This window comes from Opisthorchis viverrini (assembly GCF_000715545.1).
Source record: "Opisthorchis viverrini unplaced genomic scaffold opera_v5_12, whole genome shotgun sequence".
Lineage (NCBI taxonomy): Eukaryota > Metazoa > Platyhelminthes > Trematoda > Opisthorchiida > Opisthorchiidae > Opisthorchis > Opisthorchis viverrini.
In genome coordinates this window covers 1,456,677-1,468,509 of record NW_008751668.1, presented here as the reverse complement: position 1 = coordinate 1,468,509, position 11,833 = coordinate 1,456,677, and the positions used below count along the sequence as shown (strand labels likewise).

At 43.6% G+C, this 11,833-nt stretch overlaps 2 protein-coding genes across 2 annotated transcripts in view; one reads left to right on the top strand and one right to left on the bottom strand.

Annotated features, from left to right (window-relative positions):
• Positions 1-4,551: 4,551 nt before the first annotated feature.
• Positions 4,552-11,833, top strand: part of T265_01132 (hypothetical protein) — a gene marked incomplete at both ends in the record, with an annotated part of 28,890 nt that continues 21,608 nt past the window's right edge. The window contains 2 exons of the mRNA XM_009165093.1: positions 4,552-4,703; positions 10,986-11,040. Of these exons, the coding sequence (XP_009163357.1) occupies positions 4,552-4,703; positions 10,986-11,040 (207 nt within the window). The remainder of the gene's footprint in view (positions 4,704-10,985; positions 11,041-11,833) is intronic.
• The window catches only part of T265_01131 (hypothetical protein), a gene marked incomplete at both ends in the record, with an annotated part of 109,019 nt that continues 107,049 nt past the window's right edge, over positions 9,864-11,833 (bottom strand). The window contains 2 exons of the mRNA XM_009165092.1: positions 9,864-11,028; positions 11,247-11,451. Coding sequence (XP_009163356.1) covers positions 10,841-11,028; positions 11,247-11,451 — 393 coding nt within the window. The remainder of the gene's footprint in view (positions 11,029-11,246; positions 11,452-11,833) is intronic.

Sequence of the window (11,833 nt, the reverse complement as noted above, 5' to 3'; positions counted from 1 at the left end):
ATTTTGGTAAAACCTTTGGCAGTGCCTGTGTAGATGTCGGTGAAAACTTCACTAGCGTCTGTTGCTATATTAGTGTGGAGGTAATCCGATGTCTACATAGCTGTGTGAGAGTTCATTTTTTCTTTGGGACCGGAGATGCCAGAAGAATTTTGAAGGGAATTTTGCGTTAGCTGGACCATGTTTGTATTTTGTATTGCTCTATTGTGGTGGCACGTGCACAGATGAGTGTGGGGTAGGTCACAAAGTCAATGACTCTTTCAAAGCTCGTTTAAGGCAATCAGCGTGAAGAAGCTTCCGTATAGCATCTTTTCGATGAAGCATTTCCACGCTTCAGAGGTCGTCTGAGGAGAGAGATCTCATGGTCGAAAAGTTCAGAGCTCCCGAATAGTGTGTGCTCTCATTAATGCGGCGACATAATTGTGGCCATAAGGACACGGAAAAAGGCTTTGTCGGATATAGACGTCGATACTAGGAGGTGAAGGCGGTTCAGGCCCGTTAATGGTTAAGAATATTTGGATAAAAATACCAATTGTTTTTGACGACGATGAGGAGCGAAAGATGAGACAACCAAACAAACGATCCTGCCCCCTAAGTTGGAGGATAAACGAGGGTGATATTAGTGTTTATTACCAATTGGTGGGTCTTATACTTTCAGGCACGTCATAATGTAACAGTCACTGGAAAGGGGATGGTGTCACAAACAATGAACGTTGTCCCGTGTAGGCGTGGTCATCCATAAACCGGCACGCCCTGAAAAGCACAGTTGTTACTTCTTTATTACTTCTTCTTCAGCAGAGTCGTTGTGATCCCGCCGGCCAGTTTGAACTAGAACATACAACCACTGCTGAATCATCGTGGTTTAGGACTGTTGTGTCCATGGCCTAGAATCACGAGGAACTAAGTGGGGACGATGGGATGCAGGGATTAGCAATGAAGATAAATGGTAGCAGAAGTCTCAGTGAAACTGTAGAGACGCCAGGGTGTCCCTGTTTTAGTGAATTGTTGATAACACACGAGCCGAAACGCGAACTTTACAGAAAATTATTGATCTTGTGGGGAGCACGAACCAAAGGTTCACCGAAATAGTTAAATGGTCAAATCCAGACGAAAGACTCAGTGTATTCTTATATTACAGAGGAGTAGCGGCAGTGAATTCGCAGGGCTGGAACAAATTCGGCCACATCCACCGTTGAATGCTAGAGCCATTTGTAGTTTATCGTGGCAGATATTCATCATTTGTGCTGAGGGACCGGTCAGAAAGTACATAACTCTGGTCGTGTCAGCGTTTGAACTCCGCACGTTCTGCGGTGAGGTAACCGTGTTAGATCTACTCCACCGGCGCACGCCGGGCGCATCTGAATAGATATGAGAAGGATTTAGGGGGTGCTTATACGCAGAACTTCCGAGCATTGTCAAGTATACACGAGTATTATGGAAGGGATTACCACCAACCTTGCGGAGTTATCAAGGCAGGCCGCGGGGTGCTATATATATCGATTTAGATTGGAAATTACCTGCAAGAAAAATGACATGCCTAAGGGGCCTATATGCTTCCTAGCTGCTTGGGGTGCGTAAAAAATGGCGCGAGAAAATTTTGTAGCCAAAGGTAGCCTTGATGACCACCATCTGTGTTGTCATCCCATCTATCACACATTTCTGGATGCAGTAATTTTCACCCATTGTATCCTCACCTAATCCCTGTAGCATACGTCATGAGAAAGGAGCGCGGATCGTAACCACTCAGTAAATTTCAGATACCGTAAAATAATCTACATGGGATAATTCATGTCATTTGCAACAACAACGCTCGCGACGACCGTGGAAATTATTTACGGAGCTATATTTTGGGTGCGAGCAAAATCTATGCGGCTGGAGTGACCGCCGCCATATTCTACTACAGATACAGGACATTCCTAACGTTTCGCAAGAAGTAATGGGGTTAACTAATTGTTGTTTATGTACTCCTTCAAGACGCTCTCCAATGCAACAACGGATAAAAAACTTCTTTACAATATCCTCTATCGAACGTACCGGTGGGTCATGTTTAGCCATGGTAAACAATATACCATGAACTCCGCGCCCATGGAGCACATGTATAGATGTTTATAACAAATCTACGGCCGTTTTAGAAGTTGGAAGCTTTCGCATAATTGTCTTTACACGCAAAAATGTGTTCAAATTATGGCTGAAGAGAAAATTTAGGTGTCCGTCTAAGGATCGGCGCTAACACCAATGAAAGTGTTCAAAATCCTGGTGGTTTTCGACCTTAGGGATCCGCTCATTTACGCGTATCGCTCTCATAAAAGAGTCGGTGAAGTACACCTCCGAACGGACATAAAATTATCAAGGTCTCGCACGCAAAATATGCTATACTTTCGAAATAAATATTTTCGCTTTGCACCTGGAGGTTTACGATCAAACGTGTATGCTAGACAGCATCCGGAATTTTTCAAGTCCTGGACTAATTTTCTTGGCTGTGTACTTAATGTGCGCATTCTTTTCGTGGTAATGTTCAAAAGACAGATGAAGACGGCTAGTCATCCAGACATCTTTTCTTATCGCCGACATTTCCCGATATTTTTCTCACCATATATTACGAGTGCGTTTTCTGACGTTACGCCGAACGACGAGTGCACGTACCTCCGAGCTAAGGAAAGGTTTTAATCTGATACAGGCAGCAGTGTTATCTCCAAGAGTCGGCAATGGAAACAATCAAACAGTAGAATTCAAGCTGAAATCCAAGGGTTGTACAGAACATCCCTGAACAAGTGGCGTTTATGCTCCAACTCCTTCGCAAATGCGGTGATGTTTTTCGAGGCTTAGTTTTGAAAATAGATCCAACTGAATATCCAAATAAGGCAACATACGCTTAACACACGGATTAATTACTGAAGATTTTGTGCGTGCAATGAAACACGGGTTAACTTGCAGTCAAAATGTTTACATTTTGCAAGTCGATTGGTGTCGAGTGAGAACTATTGGATGATGGTAACGAGGAGGATTAAAAGGAGAGAAAACCCTCGAATATAACTTTCCTGGCAAAGTATCGAAATACAAAAACGCGTAGCGTAGATAAAGCAGGGGTAGCCAAGCAGTCACGTAATGGGAGAGACGCAGGAAAGGTATTAGTCTACGTCAATGGATTTTTAAGGGGAATTTTACGATAGTAAGTTAGACGAACGGGTAGCTGAGGCAGCAGGCTTCCGAGAGTACGATGACAGGCACTGAGGCGCCTTAAGTAAAACACAGGTCTTAAATTTCAGCTTCAACCGCACAAATGATTACAATCAGTTCTATGTTTTGATGTTGTTGCATTTTAAAAGGAGCCAGCTGGAAGACCACTGAGGCGTATCCTTTGTCTAGGCTAGGGTGAATATCAGCTGATGCGAATTAAGTTGCTCCGTACCGCGTAAGTGGACCGCTGGAGAAGTTTATCTTAACGGTCAAAAGTCCCCATTCGACAGCGCAGACGGCGGTGGGGACCTTCCTCAACCGCTGAAGCGCTACAGAGTCGGATCTGGGCCAAATCCCCAGCTACGTCTGTGAGATACTATTAACAACTCGGTCTATTGAGGATATGAATTGCACGTCCTATAATGTGTGCAGATACTTGCGGGCAAGCCAGTTTTATGGCTTGGAATTTTGCTCAGGGTAACAATTTGGCACAAATACAATCTGGTACAAATACAAACTAACCTGTCCAATTAACGGTGAGGAAACAGTCGGAGTCAGCCTCATTAAGTGATTTGTTTTGATGCTTCTCTGACATTCAGTCGCGTTGTGCGAACTATGTTATGATTATCCAACACATTCACAAAGTTAAATTTTCAATTCCTAGGGAAAAGGAAATCGTCTTTGGATATAAACACACTACTTACATTCGAAGTCTCTTAACGTTGTTGCTCAACAGCCTGTGGAACATATTCCTTAGGTACGTATTTTATATAAACTTGGATCAACGCAGCATTACATACACAAACGTAAGCGGAGTACAAAATTCGAATATTGATCAAGTTTTCCACTTTCGTCGAAATTAGAGTTTAGTGATGCTTACATCAGTTTTAGAACTGCGGAGGCCTAGAGGGTTAATTGACACACTGAAGCCGTGAGCTACTCCTGAACCATAACAAACATCGTGTGGCCTCCAATGTTAATCGTGTTGGATTCCCGGAACAAAAAGCAAGCACGACATCTTGACACTCCCAGGGGAGTTGCCCGATGGAAAGTGCGAAACGTCCATTCAATACTTTGACAGGAGATTGCCCAAAACGATTGTCCACGCTGCCCTGAAGACCCAGTTCAGAGCCATTTTGGGTGCGTTTTTGTGTTCTTGCGGTGGCAGGCCTAATATCCAGCACCGAAAACTTTGAGAGCTGTGATACACTCACTTCGCTTGTTGCATCCGGACAAACAGAAGCTACCGAATGATAAAAGCAAACACTATCCGGACATCCCGTGTAAAAGTCTCAATCCTGTTTAGCAGTCTGTGGCTCTGTAAACGAGTTGAAAGAAACGAATAAGAAAAACCCTGCCACTTGCATCTTTTTAAAAATGGCTAGACAGAAAATAGAAGTGTTGGATGAAACGGAAACTCCTATTCCAGGTGTTGCAGCCAAATGTTATCCTCAAGCAAGGCGTAACATGCGAACCTTCGAGAAGGCGAAAATAAAGTCGGATCTGGGTTTCTATTCGGTATTATCAATGTAAGACAAATTCACAAATTATACAAACCTCGACGGCTGATACTCGTCCACAATAAATGGTGCACTTAGACTATAGAATCACAAACCGAAGTAGCAAACAAGTCCCCACGCAAGAAACTATGTGAGACATTATGTATTTCGTTAATTGCCTTAATGTCGTCTGAATACGCACAAAAATACAAAACCGCGCTTGTGCACAATTACACACAATACAAATGCAGTCACGTGCTTTGTCTTCCACTTCTGATCTTGTTTGCGCCCTCGGCGGTCGTTCGTGACTTTCGTGTGCTAACTTTGGTGTTAAAACGCCTCCGACTAACCTGGGATTTCATTTTGTCCGGGAACTGTTCAAAAGAAGATTCTTTAAAAACTGTATTTGGATTGTTATTTATTCGGCGACCTAGGCCAACGGCGAACTATTTTAAAACAAACCATTCTGAGAGTGTGCTCCATTTGACCCTTTATCATTGTATGCTCAATCTGGCGTTGGTATTTTTATTTCTTTGCCACGCACTCCTGGCAAAGTAGCTTTCAGGGTGGCCAGGCCACCACAAGACAGTGACGCGTGCACGTCAGCCAAAAGTGATTGGATGACTTCAAGGCCAAATGAACGATTTGGTCGGGACAAACAAATGCGGATCATGTACATACAATAAACATAAAGGAGAATGTTAAAGGTCAAAGCAACGACGATACACTAGGAATTCTACTAATATAGCACCGAGTGAGGTGATTGTAAAGGCGGTTCTGGACATTGCTGATTTCGGCACCGTTGCGGAGGATACATCAGTCGTTCCACCGCAGACCCAGACCGAGCCATCTAGGCCACTGCAGGCAAAATTCGAAACCACTTCAGCGGAGATCGAGGGGATATGTTACGCCAAAATCTGAACAGATACCGCTTCATCGCTCGCAATCAGGCGCTGCCACGGCCAAAGGGCCTGGGCAGCACGTGACTGGTCAGAAAATGGAGGCATTCACCGTCCATCATCAGAGCGACCTCTGACTCGCCGAAGGTGTGGACTCAACAGCCAAATATGACCCAATATCCACCGAATGCCAGCTGTCAGTACCTCATCAAGAAGGCGTCATAATTTTCAGAATGTTGTCGCCGCATACAGTTTATACATGACATGCAGCACGTGCTTTTGTCTTGGTTTTTGGGGTTATTTACGTTGGGCGCCTTTGGTGGCGGTTTTGGCGGGAACGCTAGCTTGGGAGGTTCAGAGGCGTCCCAAGCTGAGGCATTATTTTATTTAATTCCGTTTTTAGTTCACAAGTGGGTAAAATGTATTTAGTTTCATTCAGAACAGCCAACATGTAATCCTTGAATCTTGCATACTGTGATTACGAGCAGTGCTCCTAGACACGGCACTACTAGTTTGTCCTGCTGGGAGAAATTTGTTATTGTGTTGAGGTGAAACTTTTCCTGTGTGATTACAAATCAGTCATCCGTAATTCTAGCTTCTTGTCGGGAATGTATGACAATTCATTGACGGCAAGGCACTGCCGCACCCAGTTTGATAGCATACCCGCAACTGTTCACTTCCCACTTTGACTGTGCCCCATTGCCCACTCGTTCCCTTGCCTGAAACAGCGAGCAAAGTTTCACCTAGCACCAGCCACCTCCTAAGGCGTTCGTTCATTCCAATCTGCGGAACCTTCCGCTGACTCTACACATCTCAGTGACTTTTATTATATACTGCTTACCGAGTCAGTTAATTTCCGTGCATTTCGCTTTCCGTCTTGGGCGCGTTCATGAACTCTTTCTCCCAAGGAACTTTTATACCCGACTCCGCTCCATCAGCAACACCAGTGGGTCTCTCCAGTTTCACTGCGCACTGTGGTTCTGAGTTTCCCACCACCATTTATCTGAATTGCATGTTTCCCCACTTCACCATCCACGCTTACGATTTCCGTGACTCTGGCTATAAGCCCAAAAGCCCAAGATTACGAAGAACTCAGTGACGGTTTTAGGCTTTGGTCCAAACTGGCCGGCCAGATTGTAGCAGTTAAACTGCCTATCCGGATCCGCCATTTCGGTTCCACAGTTTCTGCAGTTTGAAGTTTTTATCACATGTCAGGCTGGAAGTCCCTTGTTATGCCATCCCTTGTATTGTATTGGCCGCCACTTTCAAATCTTGAAGATCTGATTTTGTCTCATCTGATAAAACGAAAGAATCCTTGTAATTTCGGTCCTCTGCCCATGCCGGCTCACGCATTACCAAGTCTACATCGTATAATCCTAATTGTTTTTATCGTCATTCCTTTTCCGCGTGATTTACAGCACCCTCGAACCCCACCAGTTATGCCTTTATTCTGACTGTAACATTGTGATCATTCCTGAAGATATACCATCCACAAGTTGGGAGTAAACATTATTGTTATATATGGAATGCTTATCAGTAATTTGGAATCACAAATATTCCTAATGCGTTTGAATGAAAGCGCTCAGTAGTTGAGAAATTTCGGGGTATGATGTAAAACAAACGGAGTTTATCTTGGCAATCATTCTAAGTCCATGTCGTTATGGGGGTCAAATTGGAACCCCCCACAATGGATACAACAATTGGACAAATTTTCTGCTGAATTATACAATGTAATAGAAATGTCGAAGAGTCAAACGAGGCTGTTTTAAAGCCAGAATACACAACTGAGTAAGCGCATCAATAGATGCGTTGGGACTATCCAACAAGACAGAGGGTTAGGTTATTCGACTGCAGAGTAAATAGGACAGTACTTGCAAAAAATGAAACAAGGAGCTACTATCAATGCTGAGTGAATTCACCTGTGATCACCCGCTTTTTAGTTAGCAGGTGAGAGTATATGCAGACACCAACACCTACAATAGGGAAGGATTATCACAGAGCCCCGGAAGCCGTTTGTGCGTCCATTCTCAAATCTTGACCACCTACATGGACGAAGTGTTCAAACTTGAAAGATGGAATAAATTATAGCCTTAGCTTTTATGCACATCATAAACAACCCAGCGACGCTAACAGTTCGGTGCCGTTTGCACGAAAACGCTCTGCGATTTCTTCGCACAGCTATGTTGTTGCCAAACTACGAAATAAATGTCTGCCATGGATGATGTTGGGACCTAACGAAAAGAGGGTTATGCTGGTGATTCGCAATCCCATTCTTGCGCAAAATGACCAGGACAATACTACACTTAGCGGTATTTGAAGGAGATAATTATTTGTCCTTCACTAGATTATTTATTCCTTCATACCATGAAGTAAACTTATTAGCACGCCAGCTGAAGAATTCTTCTATGGATGTGCCGACTGGAGTTTGCGAAATAAATTCCCTCTGCTAATTGTGATCTCCCTCTTATAACACAGGTAAAAATTCAAATTCTGACATGGATATCTTCAACTAGGCCGTCAGAAACAGATGTAGCAGTGTAGTACTGCATGACCTTGATGTGTCTCATGCTAACGAGTTCATTCTTTGGCCGATAGCCAGGCGGGTTAAGTCGTTATTCCCAGACACGAATGCGCAAAACGCAAATGTAGGGGGGCATTCAGGTATCAGTAGCGGGCTTGGCTTGGGTAGATCTGGATGCAGCCAACCATCATGTACCCCTGTATGAGCCAGTGTCGTTGCTTTTGGGGCAGCTCCATTTGGTGCGGTAGGAAAAATCAGCGGTATGATTGCACGCTGTAACTTTATTGAGTGTGCGAATCTAGCGCCCTTGGAGAATCCGGCAGCAACCTTTGAAAGGAATAAGGCCTTCGCTGCGCAGTTATTTATTAGAAAATGCCAACTGACCGGTTACAGGCTTTTGGACAGGGAAGCAAAACTCTCATTTCCATCTTCTCCCGAACGCGTCTTCTTGAACTTTCCTGGATATTCATTGACTTTAATCATTCATTGGTCAAATCCAAGCAAATGGTACAAATCGGCTCCACAAATTCTACGACACATCTCTCCTTTTCAAGAGACGCGAAGCGAAATAACACGAACAACACATACTAGTCGCATGCCCCCATCAATAGTATCACTGTTACACCTTGATCGGATTACATGATTGCGGTATGGTGATTGATAAAGAACACAAGAGTGAAGCAGAATAACTCCACAGTACCTTTTTGACTATGAATGGTCATTTCATCCTTCAATGGCACTCAAGTGTGGTGTTGCTTAACGTGCAGAAGTGGCTCGTAAGTAGGTAGGATCTTTAGGCGCAATCACAGTGGCACATAGGAGATAACTTCCCGAGTCAAAACTGTTAACTCAGGATGCACTGTACGAACTACCTACTTGACTTCTCAAATGAGTTATTTTGCAACGTTTATCGTGCTTATATCACAAAAACACAATTCATCCATTCAAGAATTCCAACCGACCCCCTATCACCAGAACTCGCATAGAAGAATGTTGCTAAATCGTCTTAGAAATTCCTACTCGATAACCATCCACGTGGTTCTTACACACGAAAATCAAGAACGCAGGTTTAATCCCAAAAAGCGAAGGTTTTGGCACACGAAAATACGGGACAGCATTGGGAGTCCCCAGAAGCATGGCACTGGGTCACAAGCTCAATTAGCTCGGTTTTATCTTGGCTATATCATCTTTGATTACTCACATTACCTTTGAATATCGCTTGCTGCCTCCACTGTTCTAGTATGAACTCTTGAACTGTAGGATGGTTTTGCATAAAACGCGTTTCAAACTCTGGCTTTAGGTAGGAACTTTGGTTCAAAAAATATATATTAAAGGAACGCTTCAACTCACGATGTACATCAAAAGCGTTTGCTTAACTGTATTTAGGGGTGAAAATTGGAATCATTTGGTAATGAGCAGATACGATGGACATTTTTACTAGGGATAAGCTCCTTGAGTAGCGCGTCAGACGTTTATAGCGTCCAGGTGCTCAGTTTGAACAGCACAAATTCATTCGGCTATTCCTGAAATGAGTATTTCAGACCACGTAGTACGAACTGAAATTCGAACTGAAAAGTCGAAGGTTGCAATAAACTGTCAACCACCTAATTACTAGACGAGTGTCCTACCATCTTAGCTACCTAGGACGCTTACGTTTGTACGCCTAAGCACAGTGTTACCTTTTCTTTAGAGTTCTGAAGAAACCGCTCAACTTGTGAAAAAGAATACTAGCAACGAACCCTCTGTTACGGTCTCATCGACTACAGGGGATTCTGTTTCACAACAAATGATCAAAGCGTTTTATTTCATTGCACTTTTGACAGATTTTGTGACAAGCAACTTTGCAATAAGAACTAACGAAAAGCGTTTGGTTAACTACATCAAGCATCACCAAGGAAGAAGGGGACTGAAGCACTGAAAAGAGGCATAATATTGGTTGTTATACGCAGATTTTGCCACGAAACGAGCATGTTTTTGGAGGTGAGGGGATGAGGGAAGACACATATGTGTTCACTAGTGCACCTGACGAATTAAATGCTTTTTGGTGGGGATGGTTAGAAGAGGGAAAAACAAAGATGGTGCATTTATCAGATGATTACAGGAAAGGGGTTACATATGTTAAATAGTATTATTCACGTTAACTATTGGATATTGACGGATGGCAGAGGAAGACGAGTTTGAAAGGCAGCAGGGTAAAATGCATGTGACGCCTCAGGGTCCAACGAAGCCTTACGTCCACTGCATAAGAATCAGCCAGTGTTGTGTTTGCTTGTCAACAGGAAAGTATAGTCTATTCAAGTAAACCGAGGTATTCAAATGGGGGACGAAATGTCGGTCGTCTTGAAATCAATGCATTTTCGAGACTTGTTCAGTTTTCTTTTCTGTGCAATACAAGTAGGTCAGCTTCTTTCCACTAGTGAGCCATAAAAACCGAGATGAAGGGGTCATTGTTTTGTGTGCCTTGGGCTATAGTTTTAGGGGACATTTCTACGAAGTGCAAATTTGAAAGTTGCAGAGCGCTGATCGATTCTCGGAATACTTCACTAAAGCCACAGTGTGGACTTTGAGGAACTGCGAGAATCCGAAGTATTACTGGTGCACTTTGACAGAGGACTGCTTCAGAAGATGATTGCGGTGAATTCTGATTTCAGAAACGAAAAAGGGCATTGGATGGGATTGCGGATAGAAGGCGAATGGAGGATAACTAGGATTTCCCCACTGACTCAAAAATACAAGAATGCTGCCAATCAAACCACATTGACAACGAATGGACTTCCGGGGACATGCTGATCACCCCACTTGATCATGATCAGATGTTGTCCACGATCTCGCACCAAATAGTTTACGGCATATTGTCCTAATCCGAGATGCTTTACATTCACTTCTTCACAGGCCACAACTGGTCCGGATACTCCAACGTAAAGAACATCGCGACCTAAAATGTAAAGTAATTTAAGAATTGTGGATTCTGTGCGTGTGGCAGCGGAATCAAGACAACTGAGATGTATAGCTCTAAAATGAACCTCACACTTTTGCTGTACAATGTCGTCGAGAAAGCACAGAAAACTCCGAATTTGGGAGCATGTTCGGAACCTAACTCGTAGAAAATTTCGGATTAGCATCTAACGAAAGTTTCACACTTGGGCCACTCACCAGCTTGGGTAGCATTCACGTTGAACGTGTTGGTCTGATTCAGAAAAGCCTGATGCAAGCCACTTCCGGTACAAATGACCTTATCAGGTCTGGGTTCGGTTACCGACCTTTGCGGTCCGGTGGCAAAGCGGCTGCCAGTTTCGACAACCACGTGTGTGGTATCCGCGGTATAGATATCTTGCACTGCATCTCCAGTCACATAAGCCTGATTGGACAAAAGATTTTGGAACGGAAAACAAAATGTGTGTTAGGAGGCCATGAAGTATTTACCAGATAACTCCCGTTGACCAACACGGCCGATTACGTTGGTCTATTTTTGCATATCGGTTCATATAAGTAGTGCAAAATTACCATCGTGCTATGCATTTGATTAGCATGAACTCGGTGGAGTCGGGGGGTGTCTCGATAAGAAGGGTGGTCATCTTCCAGCCCGTCTAAATGAGGTTGCAAAATTAGACTTTAGTAGTTCCGAGAATGCAAATCGCCTGGAATGTGACCGATAAATTGTATTGGTTCTATGGAGATTGATTGTCCACGCGTGAATAGTTCGTATCATTATTAGCTACTTTCAACGGCTGAGTAGTCAG